The sequence below is a fragment of the Siphateles boraxobius genome, unplaced genomic scaffold (genome assembly GCF_051911475.1).
Source record: "Siphateles boraxobius isolate OS27281-9 unplaced genomic scaffold, OSU_SipBor_1 66, whole genome shotgun sequence".
Taxonomy (NCBI): Eukaryota; Metazoa; Chordata; class Actinopteri; order Cypriniformes; family Leuciscidae; genus Siphateles; species Siphateles boraxobius.
Window position 1 is genome coordinate 23,580,361 of NW_027509193.1, and position 25,681 is coordinate 23,606,041.

The following is a 25,681-nucleotide window of genomic DNA, read 5'->3' on the forward strand; positions in this document are numbered from 1 at the left end:
GAAGGACTGAAGCTTCGAAATCAACAAAGCATGAGCCCGATTTTGCTGTTACTTAAGTTTAGTTCATATGTTTAGTGTAGTATAGAGTATATATATATATATATATATATATATATATATATATATATATATATATTTGGGTATATATATATATATATTTGGGTATATATATATATATATACATGATGTGATGAATGATGTTTTGGTCAAAGACCAATTGGCCTTTATTCAGAACTAAGGAAACAGTGCAGAAATGGAAGAATCTGGTGTACAGGATGCTTTACATATTGCTGTTTACACATATTTCAGTTTCATTATAAAGTATTTATTAACAAACTCTCTGGCTGCGTTTAGCCTACACTTGGCATTAACATGCGGTCACAGTGATCCGATCAAGCAGATTGGATCATAAACCAATCAGGACATTGTGCGTTTACATTTGTTCACATTAAGTAGACTCTGTATCTGGATAACCGATCGGATTTCTCTTTCCCGCATATATTAGGTCTGTGGCACGACACCAAATTAAAAGTATGATACATATTAAACAATGTCCAAATTGCTTTCACTCACTCACTTTACTTTCAATCTCCAGTAATTATATCAAGTTAAATTTTTTTGAACGAAGGAATACTTCCAGAGTTGATTAGCCTATACTACAAAAATAACTGGGTTGATCATGTTAAAGTCACATCGATCATCTGGGTTTAAGCTTATAGCGTGCAATGACTATATTGACAAAAATGGGAGATTGATAAACATGCTGGAACAATAAAAACATTCAACATTTAAAACATAAAAAAAATCAGATTCCGATTATTCCTCTGGCAAAGCAGCGTGCAGCTCTTCATTAAGATCATGACTGACTGTGATTGTAGGCGATCGCCTCGTTCAGATAATGTTGCAAAATTAAAATGAAAAATGACACACATAGTATCATGTAAGTCTAAATAAACTGTTTTAAAGATTGACGTTTATTGTAAGGTTCAAATAAGTTTCATTTCTTGTCTAAACTGCGTCTGGCCATTATTTTCTGACAGTCACGCGGGGAGACTGGGCGGGGATTTAAATGACGTCCACCTGTGAATGCAGACACGATGGATGGATTGCGTTTACATTACACTGAGATCCGATCACAATGCGTCCTCGACTACCTCCGAACCTGGACACGCTGATCGGATTACATTCCGATCAGAAGCGCGTTTACACTTGTCTTTTCAATGTGTATGTGGACAACATCCGGATACAGGTCGCATGTTAATGCCAAGTGTAAACGCAGCCTAAATATAGCCTACACACACACACACACACACACACACACACACACATATATATATATATATATATACACACACACAAGTCTTATATCTTCCCCCTATATTGCTTTATTGTGGACAAGACAACACATCATTGCATTTTAATAATGACATGTCTTTCAAATGTTAAACCACAACTGGCTTCTGTGGTAGGTCTCACAGTGTTTATTATTGCAGAGTCGAGTAAGCAGCCTCAATCCAAACAGATTGTTTGTTTTAATGTTTCTGGCTGGGATTCGGTTAACCTCATCGGGCTCTACAGGGGGTCTTACACCAGGTGCTTTGGAGAGTGAACTGTGCTTCACTGAGGAGGGGAAAGATAAAGACTGATGACAAATTCACCTCCTGAGCATTGGCTCAGAGGAGTGTCTACCCTTGCTATTGACGTACATAGAGCTACACCACTGCCATTGACGCATGTACACTATGACCACCAGTGGCGTGCACTCGGTGCAGCTCAGGAGTGATGCAAGAGGAGAAAGTATCATTCCCTTAGAGTTTATGCACACACACACACACACACACACACACACACACACACACACACACACACACACACACACACACACACACACACACACACACACAATCAACGTCATCTGGCAATCCCCCCTCTCTCACTCAGCTGGACTTGGTCTGGTGCCTTGTGAAGTTCTGTGACAACCTAAATTACTTCCACATTTGATTCACATTAGTAAGGAGAGGCTTGTTTTTCACCCTTAATTGGTTTGCTCTGTTTATAAAGCAGATTAAGTTAGAGGGACAGAAAACACAGGGTTTATTTAGCAGTTCAGGACACTTACATTTCACAAAATTTCAACAAAAAAACAAATGTCAAAATCTCAAGACATACTTCTAGATGTATACAATAATGTATTTTACACATAAGAATAAAGCTCATTCGAATTCAAGCAAATAAAGTTTAATAAATTCAAAAGACATTTTCCCCCCATTGAAACACATGAACCCCTCAAGTCTTTTGTCTTGCAATGGGATAAGTCAGTTGTTTTCAAACTATGGGTCACGACCTGTGTAGTCCGATACATGAGACAAATTACTCTTTTAGTCTGTTATTTTAATGAATCTTTCAAAAAGACAATCTCAGGAGTTTAGTTTGAATTCTTTACTGAATGAACTCTGAACCGGTGAATATTTAGAGACTATTTCCTCAATTGTTTTTTTTCCCCATCATTTTTTTCAAAAGTTATTTGTTTGTTTTTTATTTTCTTTGTTAAAAGTCGAAATGGGTCTTAGCATGAATGAGAAAATGACTATAGAGGAATTTAATGTCAATAATGCCACATTCTTATAATATAAAATGTGCAAGATTTTCATTTTGTTTTCATATATCATTCTCATACAGAAAGCTTGTACACTTTTGCATTTACATGATTTAAAGCCTCTGTATCTGGAGCTGTTTAACACCATTTCAAATGTCACAGCCCTTATGATATTTCATCTCATCCTCTAAACTCCGACCTCAGAGGAAAGAGCCCATCCCTCAGTACCCCACACACCGGCTGATACTAATCTTCATTTGACGAGCCAAAACTAACATCCAGGGTTTACACTGCTCATAATTAAAAACTTTCCACAGATAAGACCTCCCTCTATATGTCTATCTTTCTGCCTGTGCTTCTTCTGTTGTGAGGTCCAAGATAAACACCAGACTGGCCTAAGAAAACCCCGTTAGGATGGGCCCATTACTGGGATAAGAGTGTGAGGAAAATTTTTGATACCACTCTATCTATCACATACTGAACTGATGAGCAATTCCACCTCAACCCATACACCGACAAAAGAAGCTAAAACACCTGCACATTGCCAGTCTTTAGCCAAGTCAGGGACAGTTCACCCCAAAATGAAAATGTACTCACCTTTATGTTCCAAACCTGCATGACTTTCTTCTGTGGAACACAAAATAAATTATTCTGAAGAAACAGTTTGGGCATTGACTTCCTCTGTAATATGGACAAAAAACCCTAAGACAAAATCTCAAAATCTGTTATGTTCCACAAGAAAGAAAGTCTTACATTTTTGGAATGACATTTTTTTTTCTTTTCTTTTTTTTTTTTGGTGAACTTGTCTACATCTACACTACTCTTTTCTACATGAAGGCCTATGACTGTCATGGTAGCACCTGCACTAAGCATGCAGCAAAAAGTGCATGCTCCACTGTCTATTTAAAAAGATTTGTTCTTATAAGCTATTAATCTGAAAAACCAAACCAAATATAAATTGTTCCAGCAACCACAACAAACATTTTTTTTCTTAGTAAACTAATGCTATATAGGCAGGGAACTTAATACTGAAAATAAGAATCCCTATGTTATTTCAAACTTGACTTTCGTCAAACACAAAAGGAGTCCCCATTCACTTTCATTGCATAGCCTATATGGCTATTTTTCCATACAAAGAATAGTGAATGAGACCGTCCGTCTGTCTAACATCTTGTTTGTGTTTCACGAACGAAAGAAAGCCATACAGGTTTGGAACAACTTGAACTTGAGTAAGACTTTATTTTTGGGTAAACTATCGCTTTAAAAAAAATAGGACCGAGATTTTGCAATAAATTGCTATATGGCGACATCTAGCGGTATAAAGTATAAATATCAAAACATCTGTCTGTCGAAAGCATTCTTTTATGAATCGCACGTGAGCCAACAACGACCTCGAGAGATATCAACGCAGTTTAATAGTAGGCCCTATACTGCTACTGCTATTAAAAAAACAATGGTATAGTGATAACGTAGTAATGCAACAGCTACACATGCAACTAATAATAATAATTATATACATATAGGCTATATATATATATATATATATATATATATATATATATATATATATACACTCCTTAAAAGTTGCATGTGTTGCAGTTGCATTACTACGCTATCACGCTACTATTATTTATTTATTTATTTTATTTTCTAATAGCAGTAGCAATTCAGAGGGGCTACTGTTTAATGCTATCTCTCGAGCGCGTTCTCGTTGGCTCACGTGCAGAGAAGGGCAGAGGGCGGACCTGACGCTGTATGGCAGGCGGGATTGGCATGTAAAACTATGGTTTGACTAACCATAAACATATTTTAGATATTTACAATTGTATTTCGACGAGTCATGGTTATATGTTGACTAGTCAGAATGATAATTAGAGATATCTGCAATTATAATTGCACTAGTAAGAAATTAAATTTGAGATATAATTTGAGAAATATATTCCTATTCAAAAATCAGATTGATGTATCCATAATTAAATTGTAAATGCGATTTGACAAGGAAGAATTCCAATTCAAGTTATCTACAATTTAGTAGCCTGCAGTGGTGTATAGGCCTACGCAAAGTCCTCACAGTTATTTAAATTATTTTTTATAAATCAAATCAAATCTAAATTCATGTCCCAGATACTTAATATTGTCACATTTTCCTGGTTAAATATTACTTTACATTACATTAAAAACATACAATCCTATATTTTGTATTCATTAATGTTCTTTTGATTAAAACCAATAAAACAAGTTAGTGTTTTAAGCATTTTTATATTTATTCCAAAATAATACAACAATATATTTTATTTGTGGACTGATGTGCAGCTGTTCTATTTAAGACAACTTATTTTCAGATCATCAGTCATGCTCAGTAAATACTGGTCACAGACACAAAAGGCCTATCTTTAATTTCCCCAAGCTGATTGCTCACTAAAAACCCGCACAGTCATCATGTTTTCAGGCCATTTCAAGTTTGATTTTGGCGTGACTTAAAGCAGTGATATCTAAGTGAATGAGCTGTTAACTTACTTTTCCCATTAGCCTTCCCATTAACACCATCATTTTGTTCGTTCAGACAGATTCACAAACGCAAAACACGCTCGAAAACAAGAGGCATGATTAGTTGTGTGAACCAATCCAATCATAACGCTGTGGAGGCATTGCCTCCTCTCACGTGACTTTCCCCCATTGATTCTCAACTACCCCCATCACCGCAGGGTTTAGGGGGTCTGTCTGTTAAAAGTCAACGGGCTCAGGGGAATCAAGAGAGACGCATTCTCCCGCTGTAACTTTACCTGCTGGTGTCGCCGTTAGACAGTGTTACAGTCTTTAATGTCACATTTTGTTATATTTGCGTTGTTTTATTTTTGCAATAATGATTATTTTCTCATCCAAATTTTTTTTGAGGAGGCACTGTCTCCCTTGACTCTTCGGGGGAAACTCCCCTGCTACAATTGTAATTTGACTAGTAATAGCCTACTTTATTTCGAGATAAATTTGAGATATCTCTAAATTAGAATTATTCTTAGTTAAAAAAACAAAACAATTATAGATATCTTTAATTACAATTTCTACTAGTTAAAACTCATTTCAGAAAATAGTTTCCAATGGAAGTTAATGGGAGAATATGACTATAGTCAGAATAGCATCTGAAATGTATAGGCCTATTATGACTTGTCAGAATCATGTTAGATATCTTAATTCCAATTACGACAAGTCAAAATTGAATAATAGATATCTGGATTTGGAATTTTCCCTAAATTACAACTAGTAGAGCCAGGAGTATTAGGGATAGTTCAAAAAGAAGATCTTTTAAAGAATTTCAGTAACCTAACAGTTGATGGGCTCCATTGACTTCCATAGTATGGAAAAAAAATTGCCATACTATGGACGTTAATATAGGGCACATCAACCGTCTGATTCTTCAAAATATCTTCATTGTTTTTCAGCAAAAGAAAGAAACTCATAACATCCGAATTCTCCTTTTTGGGTGAACTATCCCTTTAATGCTAAAACGGCTTGCCTTACTCGCTGCCCTCGCTCGCTGGAGCAAAACAGTATGCTATGCTGCGGATCTCAAAGGAACCGTGCTAAAACAACAAGCATTGGATCCTGAAGCCAAGCCCCTTTGCGCGGAGACTTCTGTCTCTGCATATATTAATATACACGTGCACATCACGCCTATACATATCATAGGTATTGGTATTGCTATAAACACATTACTTACTTAAATGGTTTATATGGCAGCCGTTGGTTTTTGTCACCAGCATTTTCATATTTAAAATACTTAAAAAAAATTGTATTGTAATAAAGCACGTTTTTAGGGACTACTAGCTACTACTACTAATAATAATAATTAATATAAATTATATATAAATAATTATCATTTTAAATTCTGACAAATAAATGTCAGAGCTCACGCATATGTTTGTATTTAGTCTTTTAATTATTCAGAAAATAAGTTGCGTTATTATTTTCCTCCACAGTGCACTCGCAGCCTGTGGTCCAGCCAAAGAGAGCTGGAGTATGTTCATATTAAAGACGTCACCCTGTGCTTTGACCGTGCCAACCAAGTGCGCAGCTCTTAACTGTACAACTACAATCTCGACATGCTCACGGACGACCGAGGAATCTTCACATCCCCTGCGTTCGTCAACACAAACATTCTGGCACCGACATCTGCAGTGGGTCTGTAGCCAGGACACCGTTTTTCACTAGGACGTTTTTGGGCACGCGGACTTCTTTGCTGCGCACTTGAAGCTGATTCGCGAGGATTTAAAGGAAGGAGAAGCCAGGGACTCTTAAGGTATTTCAAACTGCGACAGCGATGAGTATCGTTATCCAGCATGTGCGAGAAAGAAAGAGCACGTGCGCACGACATGTTTAAATCGTCTCAGCGTGTATCGTTTTCTTCACAACGTCTCGTGCAAATATTTTCAACGTGTGGCGTTGTTGACGGACGCTTGTCCTTCATTATGAACACTTTCGTTCGTGGCCCGTGTAGCCTTACGCTAATCATTTTCAAACCTTTTATATTTCATTTTAGTTTCTCGAAAGTTCGAGAAAACAGTATTTGAGGGTTAAGAAATGGTGAAAAGTGTACTACGCACTTAGCCGCACCGTGGTGATATGAGCTCGCGAGAGAGACACGCCCACTTCCAGTGTGTACGCGTGTGGAGCGCGTGTTTTTCAGTGCAGTGTCACTTGGATGCTGTTTGCATAACCAGTTTTGCTCTCTGACATCCAACGCGTTCTTGCTATTTCCATTAAGTGATTATCGAGTTTCGTTAATCTTAAATTCTAATCTGAATTGGAGACCTTTAAATGGTGTATAATGCGGAATGCTAGTTCTGTTTTGTGAACTGCAGGGGGCAGTGAGTGAGTACTATGTCGAGTCACTACTGAATGATAAAGTTTGAATCATGCGATTTATAGGTCCCTTGAGTGTGTGTGTCTGTGAAACAGAATGAGTCACTTCTGACGGGAACCCTTCCGGAAGGTGCTGTTTATCACATCCCAGAGAATATGTTTCACATGAAGATGAATATATAGAATCATGCGAATAAATATTAATACATTTTATGCACAATTATTATACGTCTATACAGTTTATATAATTTTTTAGACTGATATTTCTGGTAACACTTTAGTTTAGGGTCTTATTATCACTATTAACTGGTTGCTTATTTGCATAAATATTACTGGGATATTGGCTGTTCATTAGTACTAATAAAGTACATATTAATATTAGCTGTTTATTAGTACTTTAAAAGCACATATTAATGCCATATTCTGCATGATCAAATTCTACATCCCTTAAACCTACTCAATACCTAAAGTAACAATTAGTAACAACCTTACTAATTATTATTAAGTGACCAAATTTCAAATATGTGTGTGTGTATATATATATATATATATATATATATATATATATTAAACACATACACACACACACACACATTGTGTAATGTATTATACATTTTGGACATACATTTTGGACAGTGATGAACTTGTATTTGTTGTACATTTTATAAAATCCTTAAACATTCTGTTTTTTTTCCAGCTTTATGTCAGTGTTTTCTGAATGTGAGCTAAACTTTGTTTTTTTTTATTACATACATAAGCATTGCTCCTGCGATGGAGGAGGTGTCAGGTCCCCGGTCCTGCACTGCAAAGCCTCCCCGTAGTCTGCTGGAATGGAAGAAGAGAGTCAAGTCTGAGTACATGAGATTAAGACAGTTGAAACGCTTCCGCAAAGCTGAGGAGGTCAAGGTAGAAGGCCTTTTGCTGTTGCTTTTCTTTTACTCTTCTTACTTTTACTCTGTCAGACCTCTCACTATAATTTATTCTGTACTTTTAAGTATTTTTCTTTTTTTTTATACACTACTGTTCAAAAATTTTTTTTGAAGAAATTAATACTTTTATTCAGCATAGATGCATTAAATAGATAAAAAGTAATGACTTCTATAATGTTACAAAAGATTTATATTTCAATAAATTCCTTAAAAAAACAACAACATTCTATTCATCAAAGATTCTGAAAAAAATGTATCGCAGCTTTAAAAAAATATACAGATTGTCACCATTCAATTCAGTTTATTTCGTTTTCATGGACTTTCAGTTTGTTTTAATTTGTCACGTGTCTTTGTTCAGATTACCGCCACTCATCTGTCTCCTTGGTTACCGTCCTTATTAGTTCTTATGCATCAGCTGTGTTTGATTAAATATCCTCGTTTGAGTTTACTACTTAAGTTGTTCCTTCACCTGCACCTACCTGTTGGCGATTGTATGAAAAGTAAACTTTGAGTTGAAACCTCATTCTTCTGTGTCGTCGTCGTCTTCTTCCTGCCTACATACACCGTAAAAGATGACCGGACCAAACATGAATTTGAACGCTAAGTTCCTTGAGGTGGCTCAGGAGAGTACAGGCTTTCTTTCTTTTTCTGCTGTTTTTTTTTCTTGCCTTCATCTGCCCACTCAACATGAGAACTTGAAGACCACGGAGAAGGCGCGAGAGCCCCCAGCAAACGTTGAGGGACCACGTGTGAGCCATAGCCTGAGGCCAAGAGGACAGAGTTCACTATCGCCTAGAAAGTGGAGTCCTCCAGCCGTGTCACTGCTAGAAGCTTGCAGCCCTCCGCCATCTCTGCAGATGCCCTACCTGGACATCAAGCCGCAGGCCGAGCAACCATCAGCAGCGCCAGCACTAGAGGATCCTGCGGCTCCTCCGGCCTCGAATCCCTTCGCTCCATCTCGGTCTGTCGACCTGTAGGCTCCGTCCTGGCTCCTTCCACCTTCGGCTCCACTAGGGACCCTCGGCCTAGTGACTTCACCGGGTTCCCTTGTTTCACCGGTTGGTCAGTTGTCACCCCACCTACGCTATACAGGCCATCCGTTGCGCTCCGTCCCTTCTCCCCTACGGCTGCAGCGGGCTCTTCGTTTATCCTCGTTTGAGTTTACTACTTAAGTTGTTCCTTCACCTGCACTCCTTGTCTGGTCACTGTTATACTGTCTGTGTGTGTGTGTGTGTGTGTGTGTGTGTGTGTGTGTGTGTGTGTGTGTGTGTAACGCATACCTGCTACCTGTTGTGATGTTACCTTTTGGGGATTATATGAAAAGTTAACTTTTGTGTTGGAACCTTATTCTTCGGTGTCTTCGTCTTCCTGCCTATATACACCATTGAGAATAATACTAAATGTTTCTTGAGCAGCAAATCCTCATATTTAGACACTGAAGACTGGAGTAATGATGCTGAAAATTCAGCTTTGCGATCACAGGAATAAATTACATTTTAAAATATATATTCAAATAGAAAACAGTTATTTTATATTGTAATAATATTACTGTTTTTAATGTAATTTTGATTTAATAAATGCAGCTTTGATGAGCATAAGATACTACTTTCAAAAACAGAAAAAAATCGTACATGCCACAAAACTTGAACAGTTGTGCATATTTTAGATTTTTTCACCATTCTACTTCTTTTGTTTTTCTCAATATTTTTCTATGCCATTCTAATTTCAAAAATGTAGCAATGCATGTAATTCAGTCTGTATAACTATTAGGGTGTGTGTGTGTGTGTGTGTGTGTGTGTGTGTGTGTGTGTGTGTGTGTGTGTGTGTGTGTGTGTGTGTGTGTGTGTGTTTGTTTTTCTCAGGCTCTATTCCAGTCGAATCGCCTTAAGATTGAAAGAAGAACTGAGCTGCTGAATGAGGAATGGTCCAAGCTCCGAATCCAGTCGATTCCTCTGTCCACATCCTCTCTGCCCAACAAAAAGGCAAGAATGACACAGCCGGGGACCTTGACTACCACTAACCGCTGTCAGTCATCCTGCATCTGCTCCATGACACTAGATCGCTTTACTTTGAATTGAACCTGCTGCTAATTCAGCACAAGACTGTCCCCTCTAGCTGATTTATGAACTGAATCAATACATAGTCAGCTTTGCATTGCCATTTTCCAAACCTAATTTATTCAAACAAAATGCCAGTAATGACTCAAGATCAGGTGCCACAGTTTGCCTTCTTATTTCCTGCAGTATCCACTTTATCATATCCTACCTGACAAGTGTTTAGATCAACTTAATGATGTTATTAATGGACTGAGTGTGGCACAGTTAACCCTCTAATTAATTTGTCCGGGCAAATATCACCAGTAGACCGGTAAAAATGCAGCAAAGTGGGATTTTCTTTTCACTTTATAAAATTGCTCTGTTGCCAAAAATGTATTTGTATGTTTGCCAAGTGAGCGCTCAATATCTAAAACTCCTGTGATATCCACAATAAAAGCAGCCGGCAGGCACAGCAAAGCTTAGTTCTCTGTGGAAAACAGAGAGACTGCTCCACATACCAGCACAGCTGGATCCTGCATGCAACAGCTCTGCAAAACAATACCATACTCTACGTTCTTTAAATACATATTTTTTTGATTAGTGGATTATGATCACAAATCACAATTGTAAATGTATATCCACTAGTACACATTTGTACCCACCCCCCCCCCCCAAATTTAAACTTTCATTATTTACTTTATTTATACCCCCCCCACCCCCACCCCGTGAAACAAAAATACACGTATAGAATAATATACTAGTTGTTTTTTCCCCATGCAATTTTAGTAAAGCGGGACTGAAGCTTTAAAGCTTCAAAAAGGACACAAGAATATTATATAAGTATCATAGAAGGTCTGTATGATTAGTGCATTATTTTCCTTCTGAAGCCATACAAGCTTTGAGTGATGAACAGACAAAAAATATAAGTCTCTAAAAGTTTTGGTATCCACCTTTGATCTCATTGCTATGTTTATGAGAGAAAAATGTATGAATTGTGAATCTTTTTAATGAATCAGTTGATCTAGTACACAAAACTGGTCTAAATACTTAAAGTCATGAAACTCTAACCGAGCACTGATTTGTTCCTCTAGGGGACTAGTGCAGTGGCATTAGCCAACCAGGCCACATATATTTCATACCCTAGCCTGCGATCTCCCTGCTGCATGATTATGAAAACTTCTGTTTACCCCTCCTCCTCCCCAGTGCCACCTGTAGAGATCTTCTATGGGGGTATTAATATATTCTTGCAGCAGCAGTACTTTATGCATGTTATCTTGACTAAGGTGAACAAATTCTTGTATTTGCTCAGCAGCGTAGCAGATTTTGTCCGCCAAAATCAAGCATATGTACATTCCATGCCCCATGCCAATAAATGCTGGTTAAATAATTCACTCATGATTGAAATGATTTTGCCACAAATCAGCCCTCATCAGTTCAACTTGATTCAAGCAATTTACAACTATAATATGGCTTCAGAAAATTCAGACTTTGATTACTTTGCATGCATCGAAAAAACTACTTTTTTTATGTTTGTACATCCTTTTTGAAAGCCTCAGTCCATATATTTATTGTAAACTGCATGGAAAGGAGTGATAAATTTAATTAGTGAACATTTCTTCTTTTGTTTTCGTGATAAGAAAGAAAGTAATTTCGGTTTGCATTAGCATGATGGTAAATTATTACAGAATTTAAATTTTTGGGTGAAAATTTCCTTTAACAGTAGATAATTATTTTATTTTTATTCAGTTATCTGTTTGTAATCTGATAAAAATTAAAATTCAACTAATATATTATTGGCTAATTAATATATATAACAGTATATAACAGTTCTCTAATAGTTTTGTGTGACACTTTAACTTATCTGTTTTCCTGTGTTCCTATCCTTTTCCAATCACAGTTGTGCATGGTAGAGTTTGGCTTTCCGTCCTTTCCGAACCAGGCAGTTGCCATGCGTCCCTTGACAACTGTTGCTGGGATACCATTCATGTACTCCTGGTCCCCTTTGCAGCAGAACTTCATGGTACTAGATGTGGACAATAAACACACATACACATTAACACATTAAAAGCACTCAATCATGATAACCATTAGCAGCCTGCGTCTGCAGAAAAAGAAGGAGAGAGAAAAGCATAATTTTATGGCAATGGTCATTTTGAAAGTAGGTCACCCTGCAGCAGTGCATTCACATGTTCTGACAGCCCTAAGCATGTGTTTTTGAAATCATCTCTCAGGTAGAGGAGGATGTGCGTCTTTAAACGCCTACACTTGCGTACAGGCACAAATATAGGCATATACAAAAACACCCACTCGCAATACACATTTACAATATTGTGCATTTCTCTCTCATTTAAAAAACTCACTAATGCAGTGAAAAATCACAGCCGCCCTCTTAATGTCTTTTCCCCCTCTTTTTGTCTCTGAGGTGGAAGATGAGACGTTTCTGCATAATATCCCCTACATGGGAGACGAGGTGTTGGAACAGGATGAGGCTTTCTTGGAAGAGCTTATTGACAATTATGACGGGGTGCATGGTGACAGAGGTGAGCATCACAAAATACTGTACGTATTTACACCCATTACCAGAGGCGTCACTAGAACTGGACCGATCTCTTCTAGAAAGACCTGAACGTTTTAAAGACACAAGAGTAAAGAAAGTTAATAAGTTTCAATAAAAATGGCTATAAAATTATTTGACAGTTATTACCTTATGTTATTCAACCACTTAATCCTAACATATAATACCATCAAAAATCAGTCTATATTTCTTATTATTATCAATTTTGAAAACAGTTGTGCTGCGTAACATTTTTTCAGGATTAAAGAACAGCATTTTTTCAATAGTAACCTAAACATTTCAATAGTAATGCAATGCTGTTCATGTTGTGATATCAATATATCATATGTTTGTGAATGTTAGACCGGCAGTGTGGTGTACATAAGTATCTTGTACCTTGATAACAGAGGGAGGATTCATAAATGATGAGATCTTTAAGGAGCTGGTGGAGGCATTGAGCCAATACTCAGACCCAGAGGAAGAAGAGGAGGAAGAGACAACAGAGAGAGCGGAGAATAAGGAGGAGGAGGATGAGAAAGGCTTGCAGAAAAGTGCAGCAGAAGGACCAGAGGAGTCAATAGTGGGCTTTTTCAAGAGAAACAGGAGCACTGCTGAAGGTGAGTTGGTTTTGAACAGGAAAAAAATAAAGAAAAAAAAGGTATTATTTGTTGTTTAAATTATTTAATTTAATTGTATTCATTTTTTAAAGGAAAGTTGAGTTTACTGACTAAAATAAATTAATAAGTTTAATGGCCATATGTTGTAAAATTACCATAGAATTAGGGCTTTTATTTTTATTTGCAGTTGAATTTCACTGGATGAACAACAAATAGACTAGTACGCACATGTGTTGCCCATCAATGTGTCTACGTGCAATTGTTTGCTCTGAGTGTCGCCTCTATTCCCTGTGAGAGCTGGGTAAACCTGTTTGTTCACTCAGTTTGTTTTAGGCCAGAATCCCGTTACAGTTCACACTGACCCTTACGCCACAGCTGAGGAAACACACACACACACACACACACACACACACACACACACACACACACACACACACACACACACACACACACACACACACACACACACTAAGTGTTAATCTGCTTTTACTTTATAAGTCAAATTCCGGATAATGCTGATTTTACTCATGCTTTTCCATCACCAGTAAGAGAGCTGTCCACCAATAAGACGATTCCTCACGACAAGATTTTCACAGCTATTGCGTCCATGTTTCCATACAAAGGCACCATGGAGGAGCTGAAGAACAAGTAGGCCACACTATTTAACATCTGAACTCTTTTTGTGTGTGTGTGTGTGTGTGTGTGTTTGTGTGTGTGTGTGTGTGTGTGTGTGTGTGTGTGTGTGTGTGTGTGTGTGTGTGTGTGTGTGTGTGTGTGTGTGTGTGTGTGTGTGTGTGTGTTTAGACTTCCCTTTTAGAATGGAATGAGATTAGAATGTGAAGCAGGCCGGATTCAAACCTGCCTCTCCCAAATGTGCAACATGTAGAGCATGTGCGCCGATCCCGAGGCATCTGTCAACATCTGAACTCTTTAATAGTGAAACTTTAGTATATGTACATGTGAACTGTGTATTTTAATAACTCTTTTCAAATGTTTCTTTCTTTTCTGATTCTGAACACTGTCTTCCATTATTTGGACAAACAGGTGAGCTTATTTTAGATGGATTTTCAGTTCAGTTAAATCCAATTAATTTCAGTTTAACTTATTTTGATTTAATCTCAAGGTTGCACACAATGTGAACAATGCAGTCCCCCCAAATAACCTTTATTCAACAAGCTTTACAACCATGATGGCAAACCTAACATGCATGCACATTCTTCACTTGAGTAGGAAAGAATATGTCATGCCAATTTAAAGCCGTGGTAAATGAAGGTTCATGGGAAGCTCCTCTGGCTCTGCTGTCAGCTGGCTGTGCAGCACTTGCAGCAGCAGTGGAAACAAAAACCCGTCACAGTCTGCATTATCGTCCAACTGTTTACGGTTTCATGTCATCATTGTTCATTCCACCAGCTGTGCTCATTTTATTTCTTTCCGCTGGCTGAGGGAAATCTGTGGGTTGTATTTAATGCCCTGGTTTGTTATTGTAAAACTAATTCAGTACTTTAAAGGGACAGGTCATCCAAAACAAAATATTCTGTCATCATTTTATTCACCCCAAACTTTCTTTCTTTTTTTTCTTGGAACAAAAAATACATTGAATACACATACAAAATATAAATTATACACATAATTACAGTTCATACTAGTGACCACGGCTGTTAATAATGTTTTGTGAGCAACACGAGGGTCAGTAAGTAGGCTTTAAGTAAAGTGTTACCTTTAATTTTTTGGGTGAACTAATGCTAAAAGTATCTACAGATTTTTGACACCATAAAAATAAAGAAACTAGGACAAATAGATTCACAAACTCTAAATCCTCATATAATGCACTGTTCTCCCACATACACTACCATTCAAAGATTAGGGGTTATTTTCTATTACCTTTATTCACAAATGATCAATGATAATTAAAATGATCAAAAGTCACAGTAAAGACATTTATAATGATTTATACTTCAAGTAAATGCTGTTCTTTTGGACTTTCTATTCATCAAATAATCCTTAAAATACAAATCATGGTTTCCATAATAATATTAAGCAACACAACTGTTTCCAACATTGATGATAATAATAATAAACGTTTGAGTAATGATGCTGAAAATTCAATTACATTATATTCAAATAGAAAACGGTTATCTTAAGTTGTAATAATATTTCACAATATTATTTACTGTATTTTTCAAATCAAATAAATGCAGCCTTGGTGAACATGAGACCCCAAACTTTTGAACAGTCTAAATGTAGATAAGTATTTCTCATTTAATGATAAATTCTCAGTCAGGGCGAGAAAGGGACCCCACATTTTCATATACAGCTCATGACGTCCCGATGCTCTGAATATCACAGTTTCAGATTTGCAATTTTGTTTTGGTGCTACTGCAAGTAATAATGTAACTGTATTTTTCTCTCTCTCTCTCTCTCTCTTCCAGGTATAAGGATCTCCTGGAGCCGTCCATCCCTGTGAAGTTGCCTCCTCTCTGCACGCCCAGCATGGACGGCCCCTTTGCCAAATCTGTTCAGAGAGAGCAAAGTCTGCACTCTTTTCATACACTTTTCTGTCGCCGCTGCTTTAAATACGACTGCTTCTTGCACCGTAAGACATTATAATGTTCTTCTCTAGTCTGACAATGCAAATTATTGATGTTTTATATCATATTGTACAGTCTTGATCCGTAAATCAAACACACAGATAGCTGTTTAAAACAGCCATTAAAGTTAGTCTCAAATGATTTGATCACAAGTGGTCAGCCAAGATACAAATGGGATGTAGTCACATGTTTTTGACTGCCTCCAAATGAGGTTTTGGACCTTGTTTAACACTGTATTTAGTGCTGACCACCTGTGATCGAATCTCTCATAATGGACGTAAATGAAACGTTCATGTTGTTTGTGCTCAGCTTTCCATGCTTCTCCTAATGTATATAAGAGGAAGAATAAAGAGATCCGAATGGAGACAGAGCCCTGTGGACTGGACTGCTTCCTGCTGCAGGTATAGTTTTCTAACGATTTCATGACTTTACTGTCAATTTATAATTGAATTAGAACCTATTTATTTATTAATAATCTTTATTTTTCACCCTTCTTTGGTCACAGAAAGGGGCAAAAGAGTTTGCTGATCTAAACATGCAGAAGTCTCAAAGGCCCCGGCGTCGACGCCGACAGCCCCACCCCTCAAGTTCATGTGGTCCCACAGGCTCCGGTGAGGAGGGAAAAGATGGAGACAGCGACCACGATACCACCAGTTCCTCAGGTACACACACCAATGTGCATAAACACAAACATACAACACAAAATGTGCATATCCACACCTTAATGTACAGTCACAGTGGATAAAGGGTTAATAAATAACAAAATAACACACAGGCAAACTTTCCAGTGCTAAAAATAGAAGTGCCATAATAAAAAAATAACTCTTGTCCCATTGAGGTGAGTTGTAAATGGAAGTTTGTTTCCGCCACAGAATAAAAAAGAAAAAGGTTATTGCAACCTTTTATGTCACAATTCTGACTTTTTTTTCTTAGAATTTAGAGTTAATATCTAAAGACACAATTGCAACTTTATATCACACAATTCAGAATCAAGATGTAAACTCGCAATTGTGAGATAAAGTCGCAATTATCTTTTTAAAAGTTTTATTGTGTGGCGGAAACAAGCTTCCATAGTTGTTTGACTGTATTGCACCAGAGACTGAAAATGTTTTTTGGAACACAAGAACAGTATTATTACCTGCTTACTAAGGCATTTTTTATCATTTTTACCTGTTGGATAATAAAATGAGCGAAATGACCATTCTGGTTATCAGCTGATTTTTTTTTTTTTATTGGTATCGGTTATTATTGCATATTTAATTGTACACAATCTAATGCATCATTGCTGAATAAAAGTATTAGTATCTTAAAAAAGAGACACCTAACTTTTCTATTCAGTTCTGATTTACTTTAGTAAAGATTCATCCAACACACTGGTAGACCGACATAATGTTTTGGATAAAAACCTCACATTTACCTGTGTGAATGTTCGTGTGTCAGAGAGTAACTCTCGGTGTGCCAGTCCCACCAAACTGAGATCAGGAGACGAAAAACCAGAGGAGTCCAAGCCGCCTGCTCAGTGGGGCGGAGCAGAGGAGTCTCTGTTTAGAGTCCTGCACGGCACATATTACAACAACTTCTGCTCTATTGCACGACTGATTGGCACCAAGACGTGTAGAGAGGTATGTTCAAAAATGACAAAGAACAGGTGGTCAAATATGTAACTTTTGTTTGATAATGTAGCTTTGTAAAGGAGTACATTACTGCGGATTTAACGTGAATGCAATTATATTGAAAGTGCAGAAAGTTCTACAGAATTTACTCAAAAGCAAAGACTGTTTAAATGTAGGACTGTGTGCACATGTGTGCCTGTGAGTTTTTCCCAGAAAGACGAACTCGGTTTGGCTAACTGGAAATGTGATTACCTCAAATCGTTTGTTTTTCTTTTATTTAGGAAATGGTCCAAATCTTTTTCTAGAAGAGAAGTGTGTGTGTGTGTGTGTGTGTGTGTGCGTGTGCGTGTGCGCGAGCTCATATGGCAAAGATCAACATGATAATTAGCGGTTACGTCTCAGTTGGGTTTCAAAGTACTGACTAACGCCCATTAAGTGTGTGGGGGAATGCACATGTTGCAATGCTCTATCTGTGCTTATGTCTCTGTGTGTTTGTGTCAGGTCTACGAGTTTGCAGTGAAAGAGATGCTGATTCACCGTGTTCCACTGGAGGATGGTGGGATCGCACCTCAGAAGAAAAAACGAAAGCACAGGCAAGATGTTCAGACATCCTCCACCTTCACCTGCCAATCAGATTCATGCGAGATACGAACATATGAAGATACACAATACGAACACTAGAGTTCAACAGTGTTTCTGTTTTTTTTTATAGATTATGGGCAAAGATACAGCTGAAGAAAGGTAAGACTCTCAACTGAAACACCAGACTGAGACGTGGTTTCAGTGGCTTGGCAGGTTCAGGAATGGACAAACAGAAGGAAAAATCATGGAGATTTCTATATTTTGGGGCGATTATGACATAATGGCTGATTAGTAGTCAGACAAATTATTGCAATTATTAAATTAATGGTCGGTTTTGTTTATGTGCATTACATTGAAAGCTTATACAACACTTAACATAATATTCTAAATGTTTCAGTACTTTACATAATATTTAATATATTTTAAGTATTTAAAATGCATAATTCTTAACATTTTGTTAGAAAATGGCAAAAGGCCTATTATCTGTAGTCAATATAATTCAGTTCTAAAATATTAAATTCCACTACATATATTTATTGAATATACAAAATTGCAGTAAGGTTTTAATTTTTAAACAGTTAATGCATTAGGTATTATGAAATAACATTATAATAAATAATGAACAACAATTTACAGCATTTATTTATCTCTGTTAATGTTAGAAATGTTAGTATGTTTTTCTTTTTTTAAAATCTTTATGCAGCATTCACAAATGACTGGAAACATAATGGAAGGTCTTTGTTCAAATTGTATGGGAACCTTGGTTATTACTCTTCTTTATCTCCCTGTTTGTTGTGCAGACAGCTCATCCAATCAAGTGTACAATTATCAGCCATGTGACCACCCTGAGCACCCGTGTGATAGCTCCTGTCCATGTGTGGTGACACAAAACTTTTGTGAGAAATTCTGCCAGTGCAATCGAGAGTGTGAGTTTAACACAAATGAACATGCGCGTGCAAATACATGAAGTATGGACATGAGTTATGAGTTCCTTAATATCTGCACACCACTAGGGGGCGACAACAAAACAACATCAGAACACTAGTGATGCATTGCAGTGAAGAAATTAAACATTTTCTTTAAAAAGTCACCATACTATTTTGACCTTTGCTTAAATTGTCATTTTGAACATTTATTTATTTTATTTTAGTTACATCTCAAACATTCACAGGTCACGCTGACCTAGTTTTGCTCTGTGTTTTGGTTCTAGGTCAGAATCGGTTTCCTGGCTGTCGCTGCAAGACTCAATGTAACACCAAGCAGTGTCCGTGTTACCTGGCCGTGCGGGAGTGTGACCCTGACCTCTGCATGACCTGTGGGGCCGCAGACCATTGGGAAAGCAAACTGGTCTCCTGCAAGAACTGCAGCATCCAGAGGGGACTCAAGAAGGTATGAATGAACTACTTTCCAAAGAGACTGAAATACTCAACACATGTGTCTCTCTATCTGTCTGTGTAACAGATGTATGCAATAATCTTTCTTTTTAGTGCTGAATTCTGACTAGTGCTGGCTAGAAAATATATATGTGGTGCATCAATCAGTACTTTTTACTTTTACTGGAGTAATATTTTAATAGGGTATCTATACTTTTATTACTCAAAGTACTTGATTTGTGTACTTCGTCCACCACTGCTATCTATCTATCGATGTAGTTTTCATCCAGTATGGTACATGCTGATAATCAAAGGGAAATAACAGATAAAGAAGATGCTTTAGTCATGTGAATGTTGTTTAACCTGTTTGTCAGCACCTGCTCCTGGCCCCATCTGATGTTGCAGGGTGGGGTACATTTATCAAAGAGCCAGCCCAGAAGAACGAGTTAATCTCTGAGTACTGTGGAGAGGTGTGTGGAAATAAGCATTAGATTCTGTGATTCTTCTGTTACATTCTTAGTGATCTGATTAATGCATTGTGTGTATGTGTGTGTGTTGTGTTGTGTTGTGTTGTGTTGTGTGTGTGTGTGTGTGTGTGTGTGTGTGTGTGTGTGTGTGTGTGTGTGTGTGTGTGTGTGTGTGTGTGTGTGTGTGTGTGTGTGTGTGTGTGTGTGTGTGTGTGTGTGTGTGTGTGTGTGTGTGTGTGTGTGTGTGTAGCTTATTTCCCAGGATGAAGCAGACCGGAGGGGCAGAATCTATGACAAGTACATGTCCAGCTTTCTGTTCAACTTGAACAATGGTACTGGCTAGATTCATTATATTATATAATATTATATTATATTATATTATAAATCGGTTTTCACAAGTGTTTTCATTTTATTCCAGACTTTGTAGTGGATGCCACTCGAAAGGGGAATAAAATACGATTCGCCAACCACTCTGTCAACCCCAACTGTTACGCAAAAGGTACTTTATTTCATCATAAAGACAACACTGAGTTGAAGCTATTAAGCATGTCTGACACTGGTTATTATTGCAGTTGTCATGGTTAACGGTGATCACCGCATCGGAATCTTTGCCAAGCGCTCCATACAACAAGGAGAAGAGCTCTTTTTTGATTACAGGTAGGTTTTGTTAAACACTCATATATGCATTCTAATGAGATTGATGATTTTGTGACGTTATTTTATTTTTCCTGTTTCTTAGGTACAGTCAAGCGGATGCAATGAAGTATGTGGGCATTGAGAGGGAAATCGACGTGTAGATATGCATCTTGAGCGTGTCCGCAATTAGCTGGTATCATTTTTGCCTACCCACAATGCTGTGCACTTCACTGAGGGTGAGATTTAAGAATTCCCATCGGGCATGATTTTGTAACGACATTACAGATCGAACTGAGGATGCATTCAGAGGGTGATGTCACTACCTTAACCTGTGGTTCAACTGAATTGTCTGAACAAGAGTTTTTGTTTACTTTTTTTTTGATGATGTTTGTAATGCCATTGAAGAAACCAAAAGGCGTCCTCAAATTAACAAATCCACTCCTCCACATTTGCACTATATCACCAATACCATAGGATATTGATAGATGGAATCATTTTTTCTGTCATGGAAGGAAGAATGCCAGTTCAGACAATTGTCTTGAAGTTTTTTTGTTTTGTAATACATTCAATCTCTCCATTCAAAAGGCTCTGTAAACGGCTTTTGAAATAGCTATAATCTCTATATGCTCAATATATATACTAACTGAAAACTGAATGCATCACACCTAGCCGTCGTTGTTGTTTCTGGTCAAAATATTCGGTAGTGCTAAACATCAAGCAATATTTCATTGTTACATTTGCACTTATAGTCAGTCAGGTCAGTATCTTCTCTTTCTAGAAAAAACTTCAGTAAACTTGTCTGCAACCTGATGTCATTTGATGTTAGCCTGTTACTGTAATGTGCATTGCTCTTGCATTCCATATCTATCTATCTATCTATCTATCTATCTATCTATCTATCTATCTATCTATCTATCTATCTATCTATCTATCTATCTATCTATCTATCTATCTATCTATCTATCAGCTGTAAGCTGCTTGCTGTATTGCACAAAGCTGGCTCATGTTGTCAGATTACTATTCTAACTAACATAGCACTAAGGCAGTTAATCTTCATTTCTGCTTAAACTGTATGAGGTTAAATATTGTTAATGTTGTGTAGAAATAAACAAAACAAGTAACCATATAAACCGACAGACTGAATGTGAACTGTGAGCTAAAGGATATTGTTTAGCAGGCTTTTTTAAGAGTGAGTGTACAAAATAGACCTAACAAGGGTTAGGGTTTTGGTTTCATTGTACCATTTTATGTAAAATAAAGAGCTAAACCAAATGACCATATTTGTTTAATATGCCCTAGATTGTAACAGCACTTCACATGTCCACTAAATGGAAATATGGACTATATGCTGAGAAAATAATTCCTAGTGTCTTGTAAATTTAGTTGCAATTTTATCTGAACTATTTTGTGCTTTATATTTATCCCAAAACATTGAAGCCCACAGAAAAGAGCTTTCTGAAAAAGTAGTGATGTGTTTGACACGTTTAATTCAACACTGAATTATGTCTGCATCGGTCTGAAATGATTCATTATTGAAAGAGTCTGTTTCCTTCAGATGTTTTATTAAAGTGTCATTTGGGATGTTGTTTCTACAGTCATGGTCATTTACAATGAGGATGACAATCAAAACCAGAACTAAAGAATTAAGAAAACTCAAAATGAACACCTTGTCACACCTGACCACACAGCTGAAACGGCCTCCTTGTAAGACTTTGAGGGATAGCATTATAATGTTTTTGTCTGATCTCATGAAGCTAGTTGAACTTTTGCCTTGGGCGTTATCACAGGAATTATTTCGGCAGATGTTTAACAGTTACAGGACCTACAATTACCCTGAATCAACCTCATGGGCACAGTGGTAATAAAAGATGATTGCGATCACCTCAACATAAGACTGAATGTGCAACCTTTGTGTTGGTATCTCTAAAGTGGAAGGTAGCATGAATCCTACAAAGGAAATAATATCAGAAACATTCATTTACCCTCAGCAGATGCTATTTTCTCTATCGATCAAAAGTTCAGGGTCTTTGAGATTCTTTGAGTCTCTTATTCTCACAAAGACTGCATTCATTTGATCCAAAATTCTGTAAAACAGTAATAATGTTAAATATTACATTAAAAATAACTTGCATTTTAAGACATGTTAAAATGTAATTTATTAATGTGATGATTACAAAGCTGAATTTTCACTCTTCAGTATCACATGATCTGTCAGAAATCATTCTAACATGATGATTTGCTGCTCAAGAAGCTTTTATTATTATCAATTTTCAAAACTATTGTGCTGCTTCATGATGCACTTTTTCTTTTATAAATAGAAAGTTCAAAATAACATAATTTATTTGGAATATAAATATTTTGTAACAATATAAATGTCTTTATTGTCACTTCAGATCAATTTAATGGATCCTTGAAAACAAAATCTTACTGACCCCAAACTTTCGAATGGTAATATACTGAAAAGTAAATTATGGTATTGTTTGCGCCAAGTACAAAGATCAACAAATATCATAATTTCCGATTTGGTCAAACAGGAGTGCATGTATGTATGTGCATTTGGAAAAGATGAGAAAGAAAATATTTCACAGTGAATTAGTGAAATGAAAAATGTATTACACGTAAAATGGATCCCGAAGGAGAATGTCACGAATTTATTGATACATTTCTCCAAATGAAACAAACAGACCTCCACATGCTGATCACTGATGTGGTTTTCTTCAAACATCCAGTTAAATGAATGCCAATGAGGTAACATTCATTTTATCTGCAGCTGGTTAAAGCATTGACAGAGACCTCATTTACACAAACATACATCACACAAACTAGTGCTGAATACCAGCCATTTACACCGGCCGCTGTCTTCTATCACATGAACATTCACTTAAAAACTACCAATCTGGTGAAATATGCTCACTTTTTAAAGAAATGTCAAGTATGATGAGACTTTGAAAAGTGTTCATCCCTGTGCAATTTAATAGCATGTCATGCTTCATTCGAGACTCTTTTCAAAGTAAAAATGAATTGAAAGTCTATATTCCACTGGTTTAAAGGATGATAGAAGGGAAGAAGTAAAAGAATGAGGGATACATGAAGAAAAAAGATTAACAGAAGAGACATAAGAGGAGGTTTAGAAACCTGGCAGAGGTCATGAGGTTAAAGCTGAACTCATTCAACACTCGTCTATTGAAAATAGTCTCACCTGCCTGCCTTTTTATACAAATTAGAAACATAAAAAGAGAAGTACACTTTATTTATACATATACATTAACAGCATAATCTGTGGGTGAATATTTAGTCTTTGATAAAAGGTTTTATGGCTCTGTTAAAGAAACAGACTAAAGAACATGTGCCTGGCACTGGAAGCAGCGGATTCTTCTTTTTCTTATTGCATTTCGATGAAAAGTGCAGTAGTCATGCAAAATGCATAGCTTCTAAAGATAATATATGTTTTCTACCTTATTTGCTCTTTTTTGTTTTAATAGCTAATTTTACATCCTGAAAGACGATGAAAGTGATCTAAGCTCTGGGTAAGACCACCATCAAAACAGCTAAGAAGCAGCAGCAGCAGCAATAATGGTGTTCTACAGCAAATGCATGAAGGAATTTATAAAAAACCATGACTTTATACACGGAAGTCTTCCATCCACGGACTTCAGTCTGGGATGTGTGAAAGCCTCTCGAGCACAATAACCAGACTTGTGCTGAACTTCTCAGTGTTTCGTTCATGACCTTGTGCAAACATATCAGCTGGTTTATGACTAGTTCGGTCCAAAATCTAGATGGTCTCGTTTTGAACTTCCTTCAACAACCAGATTGCAATTTATGATATTAGGACATCCACCATAACATGTTAAGATTGCTGTTTCTAAAGAAGTAATTTTAGTGTTTCTGTCACTCAATTATTGATCCAAAGCTAAAACAGGAACAGTCTGTTAACTTTTTTTTTTCCGGATCAATATATAAGCCCTATAGATTGTAGACTCCACAACTACAAGTAAACACATTCAGCCAGTAGAAGATCCACACTATAAAAGTGCAGTCTGTCCAGAACAGTTTCCAAAACTTTCGTCATGTGTACCTGATAGGCCCATCAATAAGGCTAAAATACCCCATTACCATTTTTACTGAAGAAAAAAAAGTTGGAAGAAAATAAAAGTATTATGATTGCAAATCCGACCACATAAATATAAAACTTGCACGCATTACAAAATGTTTTCTTTCCTTGAAAAATAAACTGGGGAATAAATATATTAATTCCAATGGTTATATATATATATATATATATATATATATATATATATATATATATATATATTTTTTTCCCCCTGTTTTTCCTGGTTGGGAATCACTAAAACACTTTTTTAAAAATCTTGAGTATGATGTAGACTGAACAGAAGTGGCACACTACTATAAAAAACTATAGCAGTTTGCTTTGGCCCACAGGAAGAATTCTCTTGAACAGACAAGAGGAGGAAAACAGCTTAAACAATCTCTGATCACTGAATTCCTGCCTGCATTGGGTTTGTAAAATATAAAGATAGGTCATTTTGAAGTTCAGTGTCGAAATGCCAATAGATTGGCTTGAAAAGGCTGGTGTGTGTTGCTGTAGCAGCAGTGAGAAGAACACGTAGCTCTATCCAATGCCATCATGATCCGTGTTACCAACTCTGAGATATACAGTACAACACACCATGTTCATGTCTGACAATTGGAAAGATGGCTGGACATCACTCATTGGCCTTTAGTCAAGAAACTTTTCTTTGTAAACCTTTCAAGGATCCAAGTTTACAAAAATGTCCGATCTTTATGAATGTTATACCTCAATGTTGTTGC

At 36.9% G+C, this 25,681-nt stretch overlaps 1 protein-coding gene across 1 annotated transcript; it reads left to right on the top strand.

Moving 5' to 3' along the window:
• Positions 1-6,568: 6,568 nt before the first annotated feature.
• On the top strand, positions 6,569-22,120 carry ezh1 (enhancer of zeste 1 polycomb repressive complex 2 subunit). The gene is made up of 20 exons (XM_077213115.1): positions 6,569-6,890; positions 8,212-8,359; positions 10,245-10,364; positions 12,316-12,438; positions 12,841-12,958; positions 13,380-13,589; positions 14,135-14,237; positions 16,019-16,182; positions 16,487-16,578; positions 16,683-16,839; positions 17,618-17,799; positions 18,292-18,383; positions 18,503-18,531; positions 19,173-19,298; positions 19,583-19,761; positions 20,120-20,215; positions 20,463-20,544; positions 20,631-20,711; positions 20,785-20,869; positions 20,952-22,120. The coding sequence occupies exons 2-20, from the start codon at positions 8,225-8,227 to the stop codon at positions 21,007-21,009; spliced, it is 2,232 nt and encodes a 743-aa protein (XP_077069230.1). The 5' UTR covers positions 6,569-6,890; positions 8,212-8,224; the 3' UTR covers positions 21,010-22,120.
• The last annotated feature ends 3,561 nt before the right edge of the window (positions 22,121-25,681 follow it).

Excerpts from the sequence above, each read along its gene's own strand:
- ezh1 (XM_077213115.1), top strand. The coding sequence starts at position 8,225 with ATGGAGGAGGTGTCAGGTCCCCGGTCCTGCACTGCAAAGCCTCCCCGT. Across the intron at positions 10,365-12,315 it reads CCTCTCTGCCCAACAAAAAG|TTGTGCATGGTAGAGTTTGG; the intron begins GCAAGAATGACA and ends TTCCAATCACAG. Across the intron at positions 20,545-20,630 it reads TCTGTTCAACTTGAACAATG|ACTTTGTAGTGGATGCCACT; the intron begins GTACTGGCTAGA and ends ATTTTATTCCAG.